The sequence below is a fragment of the Balaenoptera borealis genome (genome assembly GCF_965194805.1).
Source record: "Balaenoptera borealis genome assembly, chromosome: 1".
NCBI classification, from domain to species: domain Eukaryota; kingdom Metazoa; phylum Chordata; class Mammalia; order Artiodactyla; family Balaenopteridae; genus Balaenoptera; species Balaenoptera borealis.
The window spans coordinates 99,160,026-99,181,733 of NC_138860.1; the positions used below are offsets into that span (position 1 = coordinate 99,160,026).

A 21,708-nucleotide genomic window follows, 5' to 3' on the forward strand; every position below is an offset into this window, starting at 1 on the left:
TACTTAGCACAACATGTTTATACAAAATGTGAGCAATATTCCAATCCACACACAGTATTTATTTGCACAAATTATTTCCCAACACTCAAATCTACCACAAAGCAATCCTAAATGAAATTGAGAGGATGGAGACAGATCACATTACTGTTTCATTTCTCTCCCTGAATCTGCCTATTGAACTAAGTCAGTAGCTGCTGATGGATTTTTCAGAAATCTTTGTTCTTAAAACATAATGATATTCTTGTTTTCTTTCACTAGTAAATTGCATTAAATTTCAAACACACAAACATATACAATCTTGGTATGCCTCCAAAGTATTTTGATTTCCATCTCCCCACCACTGAGGCCCTCAAAAAAAGAGAAAGATATTGAATGTATCTTTTTTTTCCCCCTAAATAGTTACAGGTAGGTCGGAATGGTGAACTCACCATTTTAAGGCAGATAAGACTGAATCCAATCACAGACAAACATTTCACCTGTCCACCAGCCATCCTGTTGGACTGAGCACTCACATGGCACACAACAAAGTGGGCAGGGTCCTCTTTGGTCCCCAGGTGGGCAGCACTGTTTGTCGCTGGGATGTGGGGCTGTGATTCTGGGAACAGACCCCGGGAAGTAGCTCCTCCCCTTCTGTGTGTGGAGCTGACCTGTAACTAGGGGCACCTGGAGACTGGCAGGTACAGGTATTGCAAAGACTGAAAAAAAAAGAAGAGAGTGGAAGAAAGCTATGCCAACCGGGTCAAAATGCTACTGTAACATGGGTTTCAAGGTGATGTGTAGAATGCTCCCCTTTTCTATTAAAAATTCTTTTCTAAATAAAAATTTTACGAAGCTGTATAGAAATTATTGACATAGTGAAATGATCCTTTTAAACTTGGGGATCCTGACCAGTTTTATTTTTTCTTTTTCACCTTTATTTGTTGTTCTTATTGTTGTTTCAGTACAAAGTGATCGGTTCTGCTGTCGGCTGGTGTGGAGGGATTGGGGAGATGTTGTTTAAGGGTACAAATTTAAAACTAGTAGATAAAAAGTTCTGGGAATCTAACGTACAACATAGTGATTATAGTTAACAATATCGTACCATAAACTTCAAAGTTGCTAAGAGACTAAATCTTAACTGTTCTCAACACAAAAAAGAAATGATAATTATGTGATGCGATAGAGATGTTAGCTAATGCTACTGTAGTAATCATATTACAATATATAAATGTATCAAACTAACACTTGTACACCTCAAACTTATGCCTCAAACTTGACAGTGTTATGTGTCAATTACATTCAAGAAAGGAAGGAAGGAAGGAAGGGAGGGAGGGAGGGAGGGAGGGAGGGGGAAAGGAAGAAAGAAAGGGAAAGGGCAGCAGCATGTCCCTGTGCTGAGAAAGACAGTGGGAGGTCCTTAATGAGCACATTAAATCCATCCATCCCCAGTACCTCCCCGCCATTTACAAAAGGGATTCCAAAAGTGGGGAGGAAGCATATGTTCATTATCTGAATTATTGTCATGGTTTCATGTGTGTATACATATGTCAAAACATTGAGTTTATATTATAAATATGTGCAGTTTATGGTATGTCAGTTTTACACCACTAAAGTTGTTAACAAAAATCAGTCTAACTCAGCGCTCTAAGATCCTTCCACTAAACCACTCTGTCTTCTATGAGTTGACTACTATGAATTCAAGGCATTTTTATTTGTGCATTTAACAAGCATATATGGAGTACCTACTGTATACCAGGCATTGTTCTGGACACTGGGGATATAAACATAAGCAAACCAGAGCTCTGTGCTCATGGAACACACACTCTAGCAGAGGAAGGCCAAAAGAAGCAGCTAACGTTACAACTATCTAATGTCAGGTGTTGCTAAATGTTATGAAGAAAAATAAAGCAGAGTAACAGGAGAGAATATTGAGGGATGGAGTTTAGTTTGTATACCATGGTCAGAGAGGATTTCTCCAGCAATGAGGTGCTTGAGCATGGGCATCAGGGAAGTGAGGATGAATCCTTTGGAAACCTAGGAAAAGAGCATGCCAGGCAGAGGGAAGAGGAAGGGCAAAGGCCCTGAAGAGCAAGAGGGCTTGGCCAGAGCAACGTGAGCACTCACGTTCCCACCTGCCGGAGTGTTGGTGGCTGACTGTCTAGCTGAGTCTTTCTCAGGCTTGCCCTTAGCTAAGAGCTGCCTTGCTCAAAGTCACACCCTCTTCCCTGGGGTGCCCACATCTAAAGACTGGGAGACGAGCAAATATAGTTTCGCCTTGCCTGATTTCAGGAGGGGAGAGCTGAACGGTGCACTATGGCATCTACCAGGGTCGGGGGAGGGTGAGACTAGAGAGGCGCCTAGGGAGCAAAATTTAAGGAGGCCCCACTCTCAGGTTCACACAAACCCAGAGTTCCAGAGGTTTATGGTCATGAATTTAAAGAGATGCCAGTCAGCATGATTGTGTATTTTTTCTGGTCATGTGCAGGCACAGAGTAGGCTGAGAGTTGTATTTAAGTAGGACTAGGGTATTACTAGACAAGTATGATGGAGAGAGACTGCAGCAAGGGAATTGAGAGTGTTTACAAGGAAGTGATTTATAATATTGGAATGTGGAAACTAAGCTGGGTGGGCAAGGAAGTGAGGCTTGCTGCCATGTCTCACTACCACGGAGGCAGTGGGGACTGCAATGCAGAGGGAAAAGTCAGCAGGAGCAATAGGCTGGAGAACCCAGTGGAGTTAAAGTATTGTCGGAAAGGATATGAGAGGGAAGTAAGCAGAAAATGGAGGAGTTGGTGAGTAGAGGATGGGATGTTTGAAATGGAAACTCTGGAGAAGTTTCAGTTATTGGTGATGGGCCAGTTCTAGGATGTAACTATGGGAGATGGTAGCTGAGGTCAGATGGAAGAAAAACATCATTGGAAGTCAGGTGATCAAGAAACTGAGAGGCCCAAGAATTGGAAAGATTGTTCAATGGGTATTGGAATTACTAAGAATTCTAACAGTAGTGAGGAAAGAGGTATTGAGACGTTTGTTAAACTCTAAGGATTAAAATACTAGGGGAGTATCTTTTGAGGTCTGTGAATGACATGAACAACTGAGGGATAATGGATGGTATAATCTGATGATATGAACTTTAGAGGAGCTGGGAGGTTCAGGGAAGAGGGAGAAACAATGATCTGGAAGTACAATGATTTTATGTTAGTAACTGATTTCTGGCTAATGTCAACTTCTTAGTTGTTGTCAAACAGGTTATGTGTTATTGCTGAGCAGTTCCATGGGGAAACAATGTATATAAAGCACTTGTTTTGTAATATAAATTTACTTTAAAATTTTGAATTACTAAGTTTACCAACTGTCTGAAATTCTCCTTTCAGGAATGGGATTCCGCAAAGCAGTAAATGCTTGAGTTTTGGTGCTGAGGGGTACGGAGCTAAGACGATGAAGAGGTGAAGCGGTTATAAGAGTGAGTCTGTTTAGGGAATTCCCTAGTGGTCCAGTGGTTAGGACTCAGTGCTTTCACTGCTGGGACCAAGTTCAATCCCTGGTTGGGGAACTAAGATCCTGCAAACTGCACAGCGTGGCCAACAAATAAATAAATAAATAAATAAAATCAAGTTTAAAATTAAAAAAATAATAATAAGAGTGAGTCTGTTTAAACATTCTTAGTGTACTAATGGGGTAATACTAGGAAAATCAAGATTAGTCAATCATCCAAAGTCCAAGAGAAGGGCTGAAAAATAAAAGATAAAGACAAGGACTTCCCTGGTGGCACAGTGGTGGGGTGTCCGCCTGCCAATGCAGGGGTCACAGGTTTGATCCCTGGTCCGGGAAGATCCCACATCCCGTGGAGCAACTAAGCCCGTGCGCCACAACTACTGAGCCTGCGCTCTGGAGCCTGTGAGCCACAGCTACTGAAGCCCGCAAGCCTAGAGCCCGTGCTCCGCAACAAGAGAAGTCACTGCAGTGAGAGGCCCGCGCACCGCAACGAAGAGCAGCCCCGCTCACCGCAACTAGAGAAAGCCCGCGCGCAGCAACGAAGACCCAACATAGCCAAAAATAAATAAATTTTTAAAAAAGTTAAAAAAAAAGATAAAGACAAGGGGTTGGAATGAAAGAGAGAGAAAATGTTAGGATGTTGTATAACAAGTCATCAGCTTTCTAACCCACAATACCTGTGCCCATGTTTCTTGACATCCAACCTCCTTTACTAAGCTAACGTTAAATATTTTAGTTTTTGTTACTTAGTCTACAATTCCAGATTTCAAATCTGTAACGCTAGGATTTGTTTCGCTGAGAGTGACAGAACACCTATAAAGAAAGTGGCTTAAACGGAAGTTTCTTTCTGATATAAAATATTGGAGCAGAGCATCCAGGAGTGCATGGCAATTCTAGTCCATGGAGTCAGAGACCCAGGCTCCTTTCAATTCTTTAGTTGGCCATCTCTAGAATGAGGCCTTCTTTTTATTGCTCCAAGATAAAGCTCCAGGTATCATATCAAATTTCTAAGCAGCAGAATTCAGTAAGGGGAGAGGGAAAAGAAAAGATGAACTATGTGCCAGTAAGCTCTTAAGAAAGGTTCCTTCTGCCACTTACATCCTGTTGGTCAGAAGTTGGTCTCATGGCTATGTCAACTGAGCTGAAAGGAAAAAAAAAAAGGCATACACAGTCAAAAAATTCTATTGCTATGGAAGAAGGGAAGAATGCAGACTTAACAGTGGGCAGTCTCTGCCACACGAATGAACAAATAAGGTATAAGCATAAGGCATAAGCTTAGGGCAGAATTTGCAACATTTAACAGAAGGATAAAGAGAGAGGAGTAAGGAGGAAAATGGGATAGATGTGACTGCAGCTAATCTTATAGTTTGGGGAAGAGAAGGCAGCAAGTATAGGGACTTTTCACTTGATAGTCTCTACGTGAAGTGAGTATGAGTATGGAGGTGGAGTAGGGGACTTAAGAAACTAGTTAAGATTTGAAATACCCATTGTAGGGGAAATAAAAAGAATTGTTTAGTGATATAAAAGGAATACAGAGTAGACTTGATTGTCCAGGAAAAGACTGGACACTGAGATTTATGGTTGTCCTCATTCATACTCCATTCTTCCACTATAGCTGTACCTCCCCCTTTTGCTTTTGGGGAGACCATTTCTACCAAGGAAAAGGAATTGTACCTAGGACTTCTTTTTTGACTTCCTTGCCAAGTCCAATCAAGTAGATGACATTTTCTTACTGGTGCCCAGCGCAGATAAGAATTAAATGTCAAGGAAATTGACAGGAAGACCTTCACTGATCAGGGATCCCTGGTGGTTACAATAAAACAAACTAGAGGGGCTTCCCTGGTGGTGCAGTGGTTGGGAGTCTGCCTGCTGATGCAGGGGACGCGGGTTCGAGCCCTGGTCTGGGAGGATCCCACATGCCGCGGAGCAGCTGGGCCCTGTGGGCCACAATTGCTGAGCCTGCGCGTCTGGAGCCTGTGCTCCGCAGCGGGGGAGGCCGCGATGGTGGGAGGCCCGCGCATTGCGATGAGGAGTGGCCCCCGCTTGCCGCGACTGGAGGAGGCCCTGGCGCAGAAACGAAGACCCAACACAGCCATAAATAAATTAATTAATTAATAAGTAAATAAATAAAAATTAAAAAAAAAAACAAACTAGAGTTAGGCTCATGGTTTCAAGGAAGAGAAACTCAGGCTATCTTATGGGAAACAGAGAAATTGCAAGAATACCCACTGACCATACTGGAAAACAAAAAACATTAGAAAGCCAGCAAGAAGCGAGGCAGCTTCAGGGTAGTTATTTATCGTGGTATCTCTTTCACATGAGCCTCTTCATACCACAACTATACAAGTCTTGTCCATTCTTCTAAGGACTGGACAATTCTTGGCTCTCAGTCAAAATTCTAGAAGGGGCCAGTCTGATTCACTTACATAATTCTCAACAAACTTACTGGGTTGAGTCCTTTATACCGGACTACATCAGGGGTTGTCAACCAAACTAATGAAGTGGCTCCCTTATGATTGGTATCTTAATCCACTGTATCAGTCAGGGGGGATACAGAAAACACACGGTAATTTGAACAAGGAAAATTTTATATAAAGCATTACTAACCAGCAACAGGGGATTAATTACTAAGGGTAAAGAAAGCTCTTAAGAATACAGAAATAGCGGCTATAGGAGCAGCCACTACCTCTAGGACTGAGGCAGAGGACCCAACGAAGGAGCAAATTTTGAAGTTTCCATTGCAAGGCTGAGATTCAGATTTTGTTGGAGAGGGTGTGGCTGCGACCCACTGAAGCCCAGGGCTGGAGAGGAGGGCGTGTCAACAAAACTAGTTAGGAAGCCACCCCACTGGGTGTGCCGAGACTTATTGGGAAGTTGCCAGCTGGTGCACCAGCAAGACATGCTGGGAAGCTGGCAGGGGGACCAGTGGACCTGCTGGGAAACACCCTCTTTTGAGGTACCACTGGGTGTCCTACATGCCACTGGCCCCTACACACTGCAAAAGTAAGAAAAAAACACACCGAAAAGAAAACACACAAGAACCAGGAAGAGAAGCTCCTTTCTTCTGCAGCATCCCTTCAGCATCTTCTGACAAGCTTAACAAAACTTTCCAGCAAGCAAAAAATATTTAAAGGGCTCAGCTCCTGTTATCACAAAGCAGAGCAATGAAGGGTGGACTTAGGAGCCAAGAAATAGACAACCGGCACATCCACAAATCAGTGGTGGTCCCTACACAAGGCTCAGTATAATGCAATTTCCCAGAACAGGGGTCAGAGACAGAGCACTTCATTCCAGAAGAAATGTTCACTGGATCAATGCTTGGATTGGCTTAGATGAGTCCAGCATCTAAGAAATTTCCTCTTTTGGTACTATTGAATATCAAGGACACTGGTGATTACAGAATTTCTAAATAGGAGGGAAGGAGAGAGGGCAAGAGTACTTCTCTTGCCAGCAAGCACTGTCATTTTTTGTTTTCACTTAGTTTATTCAAAATGTTAGGAATTTATTTGTGGGTGGTGGCTAAATCCACTGACTCAATAGAGAAATAATTCGGCTTCAGAATGGCTAGAAAAAGTACTGACAAAGGAAAACAAGCTTTATAGACTAGCGGACTTTAGGTGCTTGCGTATCAGGGACGCTTACATGAGGATTTTCCTGATTCTTTTTTTTTTTTGGCCACACCACGCGGCTTGTGGGATTTTAATTCCCCGACCAGGGATTGACCCCAGACCTTCGGCAGTGAAAGCAAGGAGTTCTAACCACTGGATTGCCAGGGAATTCCCTACTTTTCCTGATTCTTGTAATAAAACATCATGGCTTGTATGTTACATGAAATGCAAAAAAGATCAGCTGTTTATCTTGAACAAGTGTAACTCATTTTTCCAGTAGGCTGAAAAGACACCACCCCCCAAACCTGAATACATTTTACCTGTGCAATACATTATGGATCATGATTATGTAACAGAAATTCAACTATCAACGCTCTGAGAAACAGAATAATGGATTTCAAGTCAGCTACAATGGTAAAGATTTCCAGTTGATTGTATTCATGCTGTCATGTTTCCTACAGTTGACAAATGTTGATGGCCAATGATCCTAAAGTGAAAAATGCCACTTCAGAACTATTTCCAAGGTTCAAGGAGACCTCACAGGATATGATGAAGGAATTTCAGAGACTATCAAGAAGTGTCCCTTCCCTATAAATTCAGCTCTACCTTAGATGCTGTCATTGGGTTAGCCATTCAAGGCTGAATCCAACATTAACAAGATGATAGAATCAGATCAGGACCAGAACCAACTTAAAGTCCACCAGCTGAACAATATCATCAGTGAGAACTGACCAACTAGTCAGTTTATATCGAGGCTGCACACTGGAAATCAGCTGAAAAACTTATAAACTGCCAGTGTCTGGGCCTCATTTCCAACTGTTCAAATCAAAAACTACTTCTATTCCATAAAGAATAACTTTCAGGGGGAAGGGAATTAAGTGAATGACATTAGCTTTTTTTCCCTCCCACTTTGTCTTTTAAGTAAAAAACACCCCAGCAGCTATTGCCTTTGGGACACTCTCAGGTCCCAAATTTGCTGTTTATTCCTAACTACAAAATACCTAATCACAGATTGAAAAATCTGTAGCTTTCATTAGATTCCTAAATAGGGGCCTGTAACAGGTTAAGAACCACTACCTTAGAAGAACTAAATCCAACTGATAGATTATAAATTGGGGAGTATTAAAATGCAAATTTTGTATTTAAATCTCAAGACTGATAATATACTAGCTCATGTATAGGATTTAATTGCAAATTGAACATTAGAAAACAGATGAAACATACTGATACATGGAAAGGTGAAATCATTTTAATAAGTTGAGAAAACTAGATGGAGGCTGCTAGTTATATTAAACTATCAAAAGCTTTTTAAGTTTTGTCAGATTGCAAGAAACAATCCTGAGACATCTTTCAGAGCCACTTGTTTTTGCAGTCTTTTAGAAAGCTACTCTCCAAATTAAGTCATGCATATAACCGGCATTAACTAGAATTATTTACATATTCTATATACCAAAATGCTCCTCAAAAGCAAACTTTAAAAAAAAAATCATAGGAAATCAAATGCTGTGTGATATTTTTGCTTCTATTTAAAATAGTTTCCACTTTTTACCAAAACGCACCACTGAATTAATTATATTTCAGGTAGAACTATATTCAAAGGAGTAGCACCATCCATTCAGGTATGCTAAAATTTTCAAAGATAAATCTATTGGCTTTCATCACTCAGGAACAGTTTCTAATTTCTACATGTGTAGTGTTAATTCACTTGATGCTCAGTTTAAAAGATGACTGAATACTCTTAAAAGAAAAAACATAGCATTTTCATAGAAGAATTCCTTCATTTAATGAGATTTTTCTGGAGTTAGGTAGGTACAAATGTTAAGCCCACATATGAAGGACTTTTCCAAATGTACTCCTTTGTTCCATTTAACACTTTTTGCAAGGTGGCTTCTGGGTGCCCATCAGTTGGCCAATATGAACAGTGAGATAAAAAAAAATGTTAATATGGTATACACTGCGAGGAGACTCACTTTTAGTCCTAGCAATGACTGAACAAATCACTTTGGACCTCCATTTCTCTGTTCAAAAAAGAAATGGATGAGTTATCTTTTAAAAGTTCCTTCAAGTCCAAATTTTAAATGATTCTAATATGTAATCCAAGTGCAAAGTCCCTCAATAAGGACCTCTGATGTGAAACTAAGTAATCATCCAAAGAACAACCTAGTGACACACATAACACCCAAGGACAAAGGGAACTGCCATTAAGAACTGTAGTAAGGATTACTGGCTATCACATACATCCAATTCTATCTACACATTTAAAATTCACTTGTCATCTGGGCACTAAGATATCCCTCTACACAAAGTGTGACTCTACTAACATTCTATTTCCACAGTAAAAATACCTTATAAATGTTAACAAATGGGGGAAAGCCAACACCCAGGATAAAGGATTTAATCCAGTATTTATTCCACACTCATGATCCTTCTCTGTAATCAGAATACAAGTCATAAGAACAATCTATCAAATAATTTGCTGATTATCTTAAATAATGCAGCATAGCATTACTTTTAATACTTCTCTGTTCTAGATTAAGTTTAAAAACTCAAACAGCAAACTTCATTATCAATAAAAAAAGTTTTGAATTTAAAAAAAGGACACTATATCAAGCTGTTTCATAATTTAAGTATTTTCCATTTATAAAAATGCTTTGGAAGCTTGAGGCTTACATCTATTTCTCTATTTATCTGCCCCACCCACTCCCAATTTCACGTTAGTATAGGGTTGCTGCAAGAATGCTAGGTTTTAGACATTAATTTCTCCTTTTATATAGCACTTTAAACTCTGAAAAATTCAAGAAAAAGATTACATGTCATGTAGTTTTTCAAATAAAAAAGGAAAACTAAGTGAATAAATTTTAGGCATACTAATAGTGTCCCTCTGAGGTAGAATGCTAAAAGGACTTTTGATCAAATCACAGCCTAATTGAAACCTCTGCATCAGAAACTAACTTCTAAATTCTCTCTAAAGTTAACTGTGGAGAATATTAGGTTTAACATATTAACAAGAGCCTTCCAAGATAATATACAGTGGACAAGAATGTTAATCCTACAACTGCTGCCTTCATGTACACTGAAAGCACGAAATTCTCCTGTAATAGACATCCAAGATCCATTTTCATAGTTTTTAGCATTCTATTACAAAAAGCACAGTCATGCTAACTTCAGTACACAAACCATAATCCCACACCTACAAAACAAAAATAGAATTAGTGGCATTTTATTGCCTTATACAAATTTAACCAACATGGCAACCATGCCAACGGAATTAAAACATTTTCAGGACATATGTACAGACTGTACATCTCAAAAACAATTAAACAATAAAATGCAAGAACAATCTGTGCATCATGTATCAAACTCAACAGTTGGGTGAAAACATCAATGCAATAAATGGGATTACAAAGGCACTTCCCTACACAAAAGAGGAAATGAAAATGCAGCCTACAGGGAGCTTGAAGAGTGTGTAACTACTGCACAATCTCAACTTGGGAGGAAAAAAAAAGCAGATTTAACCCAACATTTATAGGATTCAATGTGATCCACTTTTACAAAAAATTTTCACACAGTCTCATCTTTGTTTTTATGTTGTTTTTCTTGGCTCTCTGATTCTATACTTTGGCTCCTTCGGGGATCATGTTTGTCAGACTGGTCCTTACTATCACTGTGATCTCGTTTGTGGGAACGTTCTTTGCTTCTGCTACGCTTCCTAGACTTTTCTTTGCTGGGGCTATGTTCCCGTTTTCTTGATTTTTCAACACTGTCAGTTCTTCCTTGACTGCCACTTCTACTCCGTTTATTTGATTTTTCTTTACTTTCATTTTTATGTTTACTTGATTTCTCTTTGCTCCTGCTTCTACTTCGTTTCCCTGCATTTCTACTTCTACTCCTACTTCTATGTTTTCTTTCTCTGCTTCTACTTCTACTATGTTTTTTCTCTTTCTTGGAATCTTTTTTGTCATCTCTATGCCGCCTATCATCTTTGTCTTCTTTATATTTCTTTTCTTCTACCTCACCCCTACTTCTCCGTTCCTTGGACCGTTCTCTTGATCTCTCCTTTTCTCGGTCATTACCTCTTTCCTTATCATAGTCACGATCTCGTCTTCTACCTCTCTCATTTTCTTTCTCTCTTTCCCGATCCCTGTCCCTTCTATCCCCTTTCCTATCACGACTTCGACTACGGCTTCTATGTCTTTCCCTACTCCTGCTATGCCTGCGTTCTAGCCCCCGATCAATACTTCGGGATCTTCGCCTTTCTTTTTCCCTTTCTTTGGCTTCACGCTCTAGTCGCTGGCGTTCCTTCTCTCGTTCTAATTCTCGGTCAAAACTAGAAGACCCATGGCCCTCCCGATGATGGCTTCTACTTCTGGATCTTCTTGGGGACCTCCGTGGACTCAGTGATCTCCTTGGAGACCTAATATTTAGGAAAGTGGGGGAGGGGGAGAAAAAAACTTGAATGAATGAAACATACCATAAAAATTTAACTTCCATCATTGTTACATGTTAAGAATAATTAAAGCAAAATATTTGCCTGTTCTCATTTACAGATGTATAATTTTGTTGAAAATGCCCTGAAGGGCAGAAACTGGGGAAAAGGTGACAAATAGAACCTTTGTGTAAGGCATATTTTAAAAATAAGTGTAACTCAAGAGTTACATCACCTTGAACGCCTGCGTTCAACATGTCTGTCTATTTCCTCAGCACTTTCCTTTCCATCTTTCTTGATTTTTCTTGGTCGGGTTTTAATCTGTTGATCGATATTCTTCTGAACTGGAACCGGAATTCTTGGAAACAAGGTAGAAAACCACTCCAGTTTTGTGAGAAAAGACCGTAGCATTTCTCCAATGGTCATTACACAGCCTCCACCAGCCTTCACATCTAGGTCCTACAGAAACACAAAAGATACCCTGGCCGTCAAAAAAAATTATCTCAATAAACACAAGAATACTATAAAAATATAACCATCTTTGGAATCTCAAATACAAAAAAATTCTAACAGAAAAATTTCAATTTGTGTACCTTTCTAATCTGGTAATGAATGATACAGAGAAATATCTGGGCTTAGTGTGTGCATGCAGGTGAGAACAAACCCTGCAGCCTCATGGACAGAAAGAGAAGTGACTTCACTCAGTTAACAAGAATATGAAACACCCCCCTACATTACTAAACTATTTGGAACAATCAACAATTTACATTCCACATACCTACTAAGTATATACTTTATTTCTGTGGACATGTTTGCACACATCATTCCTAGCAGTGTAACCTAGCTACATATGAACTACTTCAAACAATTCCTGTCTAAAGATTATCTTTTAACAGCTCTAATATAAAATGAAGCCCTAATAAAACTGGAAGCAATAGCAAACCAACTGCCATGAAGCAGTGAGGTTTCTAATTTAGAGTTATGTAGAAAATAAATAAATGAACAAATAATTGGAAACGCATAATCCATGATGACCATTGTCTCTGAAAAGGGTCATTACCGCATGAAGGCCTTCTTGCTATGCCCTCTCACAGCTCAGGACATGTTAGTCAGCTATTGTCAGTCCCAAACCTATAGTGCAAGCACACAAGGAAAGTGAGATTTGTTATCTAAACAGGAAAACAAGAGCTAAAGGTAAAACTGCTTGCACTCACACACATTTAAGTGTTCAGATATACAGTATTTCCAAATATAATCGCTGCAGATATCTAAGGAAGAAAACAATAAGTTAGCTTAAACAGAGAGCCTCAGGTTTGTAAACACAATAAAAAACAGATTAAACAGAAGCATTCAGAAACAAGCCTAATACCAATTATGAAGCGGGACATGCTTTTTAAATATAGAAGGGAAAAGTGCCTCAGCCTGAAAAATCTCATCTAAAAAGAAAAAAACTTTATAGATTGTGATTTATCACCTAACACACTTTTGGCCTCTTCTGAGATATTAAATAGCTCGTAAATAGGCCAAAAAAATGCAGAGAAAAATTCTCCATGTCTACATGAGTGAGATTTTTTTAGGTATGCATGTAATAATAAAAACACACCAGAAAGATTTCCATTAGAACTATCCTTTAATTCAACCAATTCTTTGGATAAACGTTTTAAACAGGTCGACTAAAACACCACTCAGTTTACTTTATGAACCTTAAAACATAAAGTAGTGGTGGGGATTGATATATGGACAACAGTGCTCATTGTTAAGATCCTTTTGAGATCTTGGACTTTAATACATGTATGATTTAAATCTGACACAGTAATGTTTTCTAACGTAATTTTCTGAACGTATGTAACAAGCTCAACCTTATTAAGCTTGAATGGCAAGCTAGTTTCATAATTTTAAAAAAATTCTAAACTATTAAAGGTTTCCTTCTAACTTTATAAAAATGTATAGTATAAAAGAGTTAGAAAGCTGGAATTGAAATATTTTGATCACCTCAAACAAGTCATCTAAACCCTCAGCCTATTTAAGTTCCACCCAGCTCCTCAATTCTGCATCCCTATGCAAGTGGGAGTATTAATGTTTGGAAGAAGTTACAGGATAAAGAACTGAAAAGTTCCAGGAAAAAAACCAATAATTAATATTTCTATGTGCATGTCTTACCATCTCAATCTTGAGCATGGCCAATTTTAAAAACTCACTATCAACTGTACAAGTCAAGATTGGTACAATACACAGAACACAATTAGGAAGAGAAAATTTTTAATAGTTACCAAAATACATCTAAACAATTTTGAAATGTGAAAATCAAACTTAAGAAATTTAACCTAAGACATATAAAATCCACCCCAATCTTAGTAACAGGACATTAATTCCAAAAGTATGTGAGTGAAATAAATTTAAGCACAGAAAATTCTGGAAGATGTTAAACCACCAATATATAAAAGATTATTAAAAAATGAGAGTAATCAGAAGAAAACTATTACCCTTGTTGACATACCTCTTCATCATCAAGGAAGGATTCAAACCAATCCCATAGATCTGTAGGGGGCTGTGTGTACCTAGAATTATGAAAGAGTGATTAAGCTTAGGTCAATTAAAATGAGATATTTATTGAAAATGTAGAGAAATGCAGGCTCACCTTATATACATAAATCCAAGGGCTCTAATATATGGAGAGTCTGTGTGTGTTATAAGACCCATCACTTGCTTGCGAGTTAACTTCAGAGTAAATAATTTGTATAACAGGCAAAAAGCTGTAGAAACAATTCCTCCTGTCCCAACGCCTCGAACCTTTAAGGAAAGGAATTAAGAAAGAGTTGTAAAATAATTAACAAAGATACTTAAAACCAACTGATTAATCCTGTTAGGTATTAATAACAAGATATAATCCAGAACTGAAAACAGAGCATAAGAAAATGTTTTTCTAACCCCACGGAACACTTGAATTTAGATTTTTAAAAAACACAAACTAATTGTAATTTGGTATGAAACTGAAAGACTTTCAGTTTTCTGAACATAAACTTAATTATCAGACACAGAAAAACTGAAAAATGCACGTACTTCTACTTACCCCTCCGCACATCCCTGTTTGGCCAGCTGTTTTCCTGCTTCCTTTCTCCCATGGTTCAACATGTGTGACCTGAAAATAGAAAAGAGAAACACAACAAACATTCATACTTCGAATTTTTTTAAATAGTATGATTCGAGTAATCCCCAATCCATAATAGAGCAGCTCTTCTAAAAGTCTGTAAGTTGGGTATTTTGATATGATGTATTTTGTTTACACACATTAAGTATGTAAACCATCTTTGAAAACTGCTTATTTAAATAGCATCAATAAAGCTACTAGGGTTTAACAAAACCTCAACAGGCTTACAGCAGAAATCCCATTAAAGTAGCTCTGTAGAGAGCAGATACATGTGGAGACAGGAAACGTCTAGTCTCATACACTTGTAAAAAAAAAAAAAATGATAATAATCAATTTTGTATTTTATTATGAATTGCTTAAAAAATAATTCTCATTTTAAAATGGATTTAATGCTCCAACTTAAAGCAAAAAGTATTAACAAAGTTTAAGTATTTATTCCAAAAAAACCTTTCAAATAAGCTTAATATTTCAATTTTATGGTGATTTAAAATTCCACATTATAAAATAAGGAAGAAACTTGAAGAAAGCATGCTAAAACAGTAACAGAAATTACTTCTGATGCAAAATCATGGAACCTTATTCACACATTTTTTTAAAACCACAATCAGGCATTATGTTCATTCCTGATTGAAGATGAAGTTACAAAGGCCATACCTACACGTATGTCATTCTTGTTACTGTATACTTTATTTTCAGCCTAATTATAGGAACTAATTCAATTTTTTCCCAGAATATAAACTGTATCAAAAACTGAGTAACTGTGACTTGTTATGTTGAGTATACTCAAAAATACAGGTCTTTGCTAAGGTGGGGCACCCTATAAAAACCACATACTTCACCTAAAAACAGCAAAGAAAGAATATTAGCTCTACAACAGATATGACAAAGGTATTTTAGAAAGATAAGATCCATATTTGTTTCTCAACTTGAAACAACAAAAATGAAATCCTGTTTGTTCATTATGTATTTCTAAAACCTTATTTCCACCCACCCATGATTACACGCCATAGTCTTTTTCAGTGGCTTCAGACAGAAAAGCATGCGCTTAAATGTAAGCACTATTTTGTTCAGTGTACTACTGCACTGCTTTACTGTTTCATCTTCTTCCCCCAGCTTGCTGTAAAAAAGATGTTTCAGTTCCTTAAAGGCTAACCAAAGGGGTGGATGCCATACAAAATCGAGTTACAAAATTGGAAGCCTACGTATTTCAATGATTATTTGATATGGACAACAAAACCCGAGTCTTTAGTTTTATAACTAAATTTAAGTAATTTGTAGTAGAATCTTAAGTGTTTCAAAACACAGTATGTGAAATTTGAAAACAAGCTTTTCCTCTATCACATTAACACCTGCCTACGTTATTAAACAGAACCTGCCACAAAAAGAGCAGGAACTCTATTTTCAACTGATTGAAGTTTACTACATAAATAAAGCTAAGGGTTAAATATTCGCCATATTGTATCCATTCTGAAAAAGGCCTTACCTTTTAAAAAAACTAGTTCACAGTATTACAATTACTTACAATACTCTTGTAAGAGAACACCAAAATTTCAGTTTACTTTATATACCCAAAGTTGAACTGTATTCTCAAAATAAGATCTTCTATCAAAAGTAACTAATATCTCAAAATCCCTCAGTAGGCCTTAATTGGGGAAAAGGTGGACAAAACAAAACCTAAAAGCAAGTAAGGAAAATTTCCTTAACACCTCTACAGATATATTCAGGTCACGGAAAATACTTTATGTGGTCTGTCAAGTGTTTTTAAGAGTCAATACAGGCAAAACGGATTGTATTACATCAGATGTCCTAGTTTAAGTATTTAAAGATTGTTAAGACTTATTAATCCTTTAAAATATAAATTTACCTTAGGAGGCCTGGAATATATTTTTAAAACTACATAATTTGCAGGTAAGTGGAGAAAACCTACCAAATTCGTGAGGAAAAGACCAAAACCAATGGCCAAAAAAAAAAAAAAAAAAAAAAAATCTAATTAGCCGTTCATTTAACCAGGGAAATGCATTTATGGCGATTGAGCATGATTAATAATGCATACCTCTACCTGCGACCCTGGGCTGCTCCGAGCCTCGCTGCAAGACTGAGTCAATCCTGCTAACGAAACAAGAACTGAGACAAGAGTGCAGTGAGGAGGCGCCAGGTGAGCTCCCCAGCACAGCCAAGCCAGCACCGACCCTGCCGCAGAAGCCCAGGGCCCAGATAATTCTAAATAAGCCCAATGCACAGGTGACTGAGACCACTTACTCCTGACTTCCTGCTGCGAAAATTTCCAGACCTTCGGTACATCTTTTTCCACTTGTACCTCTCCACCCTCAACCCTCCCACCCCACCCGACAAACACACTGACCATTTCCCTGTCTGGATCGGATAGTGAATACCAACAATACGAGGCCAACACTGAAGTCAATACACGCCCTGGCCCGGGGTGAGCGGGAGAAGCACCAACAAGTTGGCGCCGCCGAGTAGATCCACGTCAAAATAAATAAATTTAAAGCTGTAAACTGGAGAGACTTCAGTTACTCGTTTCTCCTCTCCCCCACTCCTCCCGTCCAACTCCCCCCCAGGGGCGGGCTGGAGATTGGGGGAGGAGAGATCAATGGCGGCGGGCTCTCCCGGCCCTAAAAATCTGAAAAGGAAATGAGAGGGCGGCCCCAGTTTGACCCCTCCCTGGCGGACTACTGGCCACAGCTTCCCCCTCCGCCCAACCCTCCCCCACCTACAAATGATCAGACCTGGGGGGCCGCCTCCGCCCGTTTCCTCCGTACCCCCTCCTCGGAACTTAGTCCCCACCTCCCAGGTCCAGACGCTTCGTACCTTAAAGTAGATCTCGTCCACCACCTCGTGGTAGGTCTTGAGCTCGTAGAGCTGCACTTTGAAGTAAGGCGACGACAGGATATTGGTCAAGATCATGGGGTTGAGATTCATAGTCTTTTCGTTGCCCCACAGCGGCAGCACATTGCCCTGCTTGCCCGAGACTGCCGGCTTGGTGGCGCCACCGCCGCCGCACTGCTGCTGCTGCTGGGCCGCGGCTGCGGCCGCCTGGTGCTGCGGCTGCGAGTTGCCTGTCAGCGCGGGGCTGTTGTTAGCCATGTTGCGGCGGAAGGAAGGAGGGAGGGAGAAGGGAGGGGGAGGGGGCCAAGCTCAATCTCGCTCTTCGGGACAACGGTCCGGGACCCTACTCCATGGAACGCCGTCGGAAGATGGGGCCTCCTCGCTGTGCCCCAGCCGGGTGAGGGAAGGCAACCAGGACACCGACGAATGGACCCCGGATCGAGAGCAGAGGCCGAATCGCGGGCCGCGAGAACTCCAAGCAGAAAGCCAGCCGGCGGCCTGGGAGCGCGATCTCTTCCGCCAACTGCCCCTGGGAACAAGATGGCGGTCCCGGCGGATGTGACGCCACACGCCCCAGAGTTCCACGCTTAGCCGGCGGCCAATCAGTGACGCCCAGCGGGGCTGGCGATTCCTCTTCCTAGTTCCGCACGTTTAGTGCAAGCTGTGGTCGCGGCGCTGGCCTCAGCTGCTAAACTCTTAGGACGTTTGTGCTCGGAATTTGGAGGCCGGGGTGGGGTTTTTAGGTCCAATTTGTATGTTTTAATGTTTAGACTGCGGCCCCGGTTTCTCCTGTCGGCAGCCGAGCAGGGAAGGCGTTCGCATGGCTGTGTGCTGGCAAATTCGTGACTCTTGACTCCTGTGGAGTAACCGAGTCTCCTGAGTTCACAGTTTTCGTATTCTCTGGAAGGGCTGATAGGACCTCACACCTTCATGTGATTGCAATGCAAAGTCTTTCTGTCCTCCGCTAGGCTGTAGTGTCCGACTGGAGATCTTATTATTTGAGCCTAAATTTATTCAACAGTAAGGGGATAACGTCTTGCTTGGCTGTTAAAAAAGCATTTTAGCAGTAAAAGAGCCACTGTACCTGTAGCGCCATTTGTTACATGACTTCTTTTTTTTTTTTAATTTTTATTTATTTATTTATTTATTTATGGCTGTGTTGGGTCTTCGTTTCTGTGCAAGGGCTTTCTCCAGTTGTTGCAAGCGGGGGCCACTCTTCATCGCGGTGCACGGACCTCTCACTATCGCGGCCTCTCTTGTTGCGGAGCACAGGCTCCAGACGCACAGGCTCAGTAATTGTGGCTCACGGGCCTAGTTGCTCCGCGGCATGTGGGATCTTCCCAGACCAGGGCTCGAACCCGTGTCCCCTACATTGGCAGGCAGATTCTCAACCACTGCGCCACCAGGGAAGCCCATGTTACATGACTTCTTTCCTCCCTACTCGAGTACTTCCATTCTGCGGATGCATTCTGAGTGAATGGGGATAGAGGAGGTGGAAGAAGGTGGTGGGTACGAGAATGAGTCAGAATCGGTCTCATCTCTCAAAAGCTACTGTTAACCTAGAGAAGATTCATGGTGTTTGGGAGCTAAGAGGAGGCTACAAAAGGCACTGAAGTTTCTGCAGGTATTCATGGACTGGGCAGTTTTATTGACAGCAGCCTGAGTATATATAGAAGAAGGGAAGATCAGGCTTGTTAGAGGGTAAATAGTCTGGTTGACAGGAGCCAGGAAATATGCTTATGGGGGAGTAATGACTAGAGAGGAATTGGGCCACCTAAGTGCCTGGAATGCCAAGATGAAACATTAGGAATTTAATGACATTTAAACCCAAGGGTTACATCTATGACCCCAAAGTCACTTTAAGATGCTAATGTTCATAACATTCTCTGGCTCCAATTCATTCTTCACAGAGTGTTGCCAGAGTCATCGTTCCAAAAGTGCAGAACTCCCTACTCAAAACCTTGGATGGCTCACTCAGTGTTATCCTAATTGCCAAAATCCAATGACGTTTTTCATTCTCCATCCTATTTGATTGCTCATCGTGGCACTTTCAATCATTTATTCTTGCCTAGGAACTGTTGAAGTAGGAAGTTTGAAGGTGGAGATCTTAATTTGTGGCTTATACACAGAGGAGGGGAAAGGGATAAGACAGAAACCTTAGGGAAAATCCACACCTGATGAACTTGAACCAGCAGGAGAGAAGAGACAAGCAGAGAGGTAGGAGGTAAACCGGGAGACAGTGGTATGACAATGCAAGGAAAAATAAATGAGAAATAAATGAATGATTGGAGTGATTAATATTTATAGCTGGGCAGTACAGAAGTGATCATCCTGTTTAGTTCCTTTTACATTGGAGAACTAAAGCTTTCAGAAGTGGTTTTTAACTTCCTAGTAATTTCTTGTTGTTCTATACATTAGTTTATACCAACTTACTTCCCAAGGAAAATAGATGATCCAGCCTCTAATGAGTTACTAAGTTAAAAATACAATGAAGGGTCTTCCCTGGTGGCGCAGTGGTTAGGAATCCGCCTGCCAATGCAGGGGACACGGGTTTGAGCCCTGGTCCGGGAAGATCCCACATGCCACAGAGCAACTAAGCCCATGCGCCACAACTACTGAGCCTGTGCTCTAGAGCCTGCATGCCACAACTACTGAGCCTGCGTGCCACAACTACTGAGCCCGTGAGCCACAACTACTGAAGCCCGCACGCCTAGAGCCAGTACTCCACAACGAGAAGCCACTGCAGTGAGAAGCCTGTGCACCGAAACAAAGAGTAGCCCCCGCTCACCACAACTAGAGAAAGAGCGTGCGCAGCAACGAAGACCCAACACAGCCAAAAATAAAAATAAATTAATTAATTAAAAAAAATTTTTTTGAGCTAAGTTCTTCTTCCTTTATGTGTATTTTTTGCCTTGGTAATAACTTTATTGAGTTTACCCAGTGACACTAATTGCCAAATCCTACTAATTGCCTAAATCTTTAAAAATTCATTTACCCCTACACTCTGAGTGAAAAGCTTAGTAGAGAGGTTGAAGTTTGATATCTAAGTTTCAGTGGCATCAAACTATGTATCAAACCAGGTAGTAGGATAAAGTGTTTGACATATTCAATGAATCCCTAAAACAGTCTGAATATATAACTATTATCCCCATTAAAAAAAGTTATATTTAACTTAAGAATACTACATTGTACATAGATAAAGCTGGGAAGTTTTGGTTTGCTTTGTTTTGACACATGTACCCTCATTGTCTTAGTCTTTTTGGGCCATAACAAAATACCACAGACTGGGTAGCTTATTAACAACAAAAATTTATTTTTCACAGTTCTGGAGTTCTGGAGAGTCCAAGGCCAAGGGACAACTCTCTTCCTGGTTCATGGCTGACCCCTTCAAGTTGTGTAATCACAAGATTATAGGGATGAGGAAGCTCTCTGAGGCTTCTTTTATGAGAGCACCAATCCCGTTGGTGAGGGCTCCACCCTCATGACTTAAGTACCTCCCAAAGGCCCCACCTCCTAATACCATCATCTTTTGGGGTTAGGGTTTCAAATTCTAACTTCAGGGGTTAGAATTTTGAGGGAGGCTCTTAGGTCTATCTCAGTACCCATTAAACTATCACCACAATCAAGGTAACAACCATACATCACCCCCGAAAGTTCTCTTGTGCTCTTTTGTAATCCAATCTCTCCTTCCATCTCCATCCTCAGCAACCACTTTCTGTCAATATAGATTAGTTTGCATTTTCTTGAATTATAATAAATAAATGCAGTCATACACTAGGTTCCCTTTTTACCTGGCTTCTTTGACTCAGAATAATTTTGATATTCATACTTGTTGCTTGTATCAACAAGTTGTATGTGTGTTTGTTTTATTTTATTTTTTATTTTTTTAAAATATTTTTGAATTTTATTTTATTTATTTTTTTTATACAGCAGGTTCTTATTAGTTATCCATTTTATACGTATTAGTGTATATATGTCAATTCCAATCTCCCAATTCATCACAATTGGGAAATTTTTTTACTGACTAGTATTCCATTGTATGGAATTACCACTATTTGTTTATCCAGTCATCTGCTGGTAGGCATTTGGTTTTCCAATTTTGCGCTATTCCAAATAAAGCTGCTATGAACATTTGTGTACTAGTTTTTGTGCAGATGTTTTTGTTTCTCTTGACTAAATACCTAAACATAGGCTAAATACCTAGA

The 21,708-nt window shown here is 40.1% G+C and overlaps 2 protein-coding genes across 14 annotated transcripts in view; both read right to left on the reverse strand.

Moving 5' to 3' along the window:
• Positions 1-10,130, reverse strand: part of FNDC7 (fibronectin type III domain containing 7) — a 36,772-nt gene extending 26,642 nt beyond the window's left edge. For all 8 annotated transcript variants that reach the window (XR_014242316.1, XR_014242317.1, XM_082384237.1 and 5 more), the window contains exon 1: positions 429-10,130. Coding sequence is in view for 6 of the 8 variants with exons in the window: in XM_082384237.1 (XP_082240363.1) it covers positions 429-491 (63 nt within the window). In the remaining 2 variants the exon portion in view is untranslated. The remainder of the gene's footprint in view (positions 1-428) is intronic.
• A 156-nt stretch (positions 10,131-10,286) lies between these two features.
• PRPF38B (pre-mRNA processing factor 38B) lies at positions 10,287-18,536 on the reverse strand. Of its 6 annotated transcripts, XM_082385020.1 has the most exons (8): positions 17,486-18,536; positions 17,019-17,172; positions 16,710-16,762; positions 14,579-14,647; positions 14,147-14,298; positions 14,006-14,066; positions 11,744-11,967; positions 10,287-11,496 (listed from the first exon to the last, which is right to left on the reverse strand). In XM_082385020.1, the coding sequence occupies exons 1-8, from the start codon at positions 17,759-17,761 to the stop codon at positions 10,644-10,646; spliced, it is 1,842 nt and encodes a 613-aa protein (XP_082241146.1). In that variant the 5' UTR covers positions 17,762-18,536; the 3' UTR covers positions 10,287-10,643. The 6 variants fall into 6 exon arrangements, with proteins under 6 accessions (XP_082241146.1, XP_082241141.1, XP_082241142.1 ...); XM_082385015.1 differs by lacking the exons at positions 16,710-16,762; positions 17,019-17,172 and having other exon boundaries at positions 17,486-18,352; XM_082385016.1 differs by lacking the exons at positions 17,019-17,172; positions 17,486-18,536 and having other exon boundaries at positions 14,569-14,647; positions 16,710-16,750.
• Between the last annotated feature and the right edge of the window lie 3,172 nt (positions 18,537-21,708).

What these genes read in the sequence shown, in the direction of transcription:
- PRPF38B (XM_082385020.1), bottom strand. Translation starts at nt 17,761, where the DNA reads ATGGCTAACAACAGCCCCGCGCTGACAGGCAACTCGCAGCCGCAGCAC. An exon ending in GCCCAGGGTCGCAGGTAGAG is followed by an intron (nt 14,648 to 16,709) that starts GTATGCATTATT and finishes TTCTATTTTCAG; the next exon opens with GTCACACATGTTGAACCATG. An exon ending in GTTGAACGCAGGCGTTCAAG is followed by an intron (nt 11,497 to 11,743) that starts GTGATGTAACTC and finishes CCTAAATATTAG; the next exon opens with GTCTCCAAGGAGATCACTGA.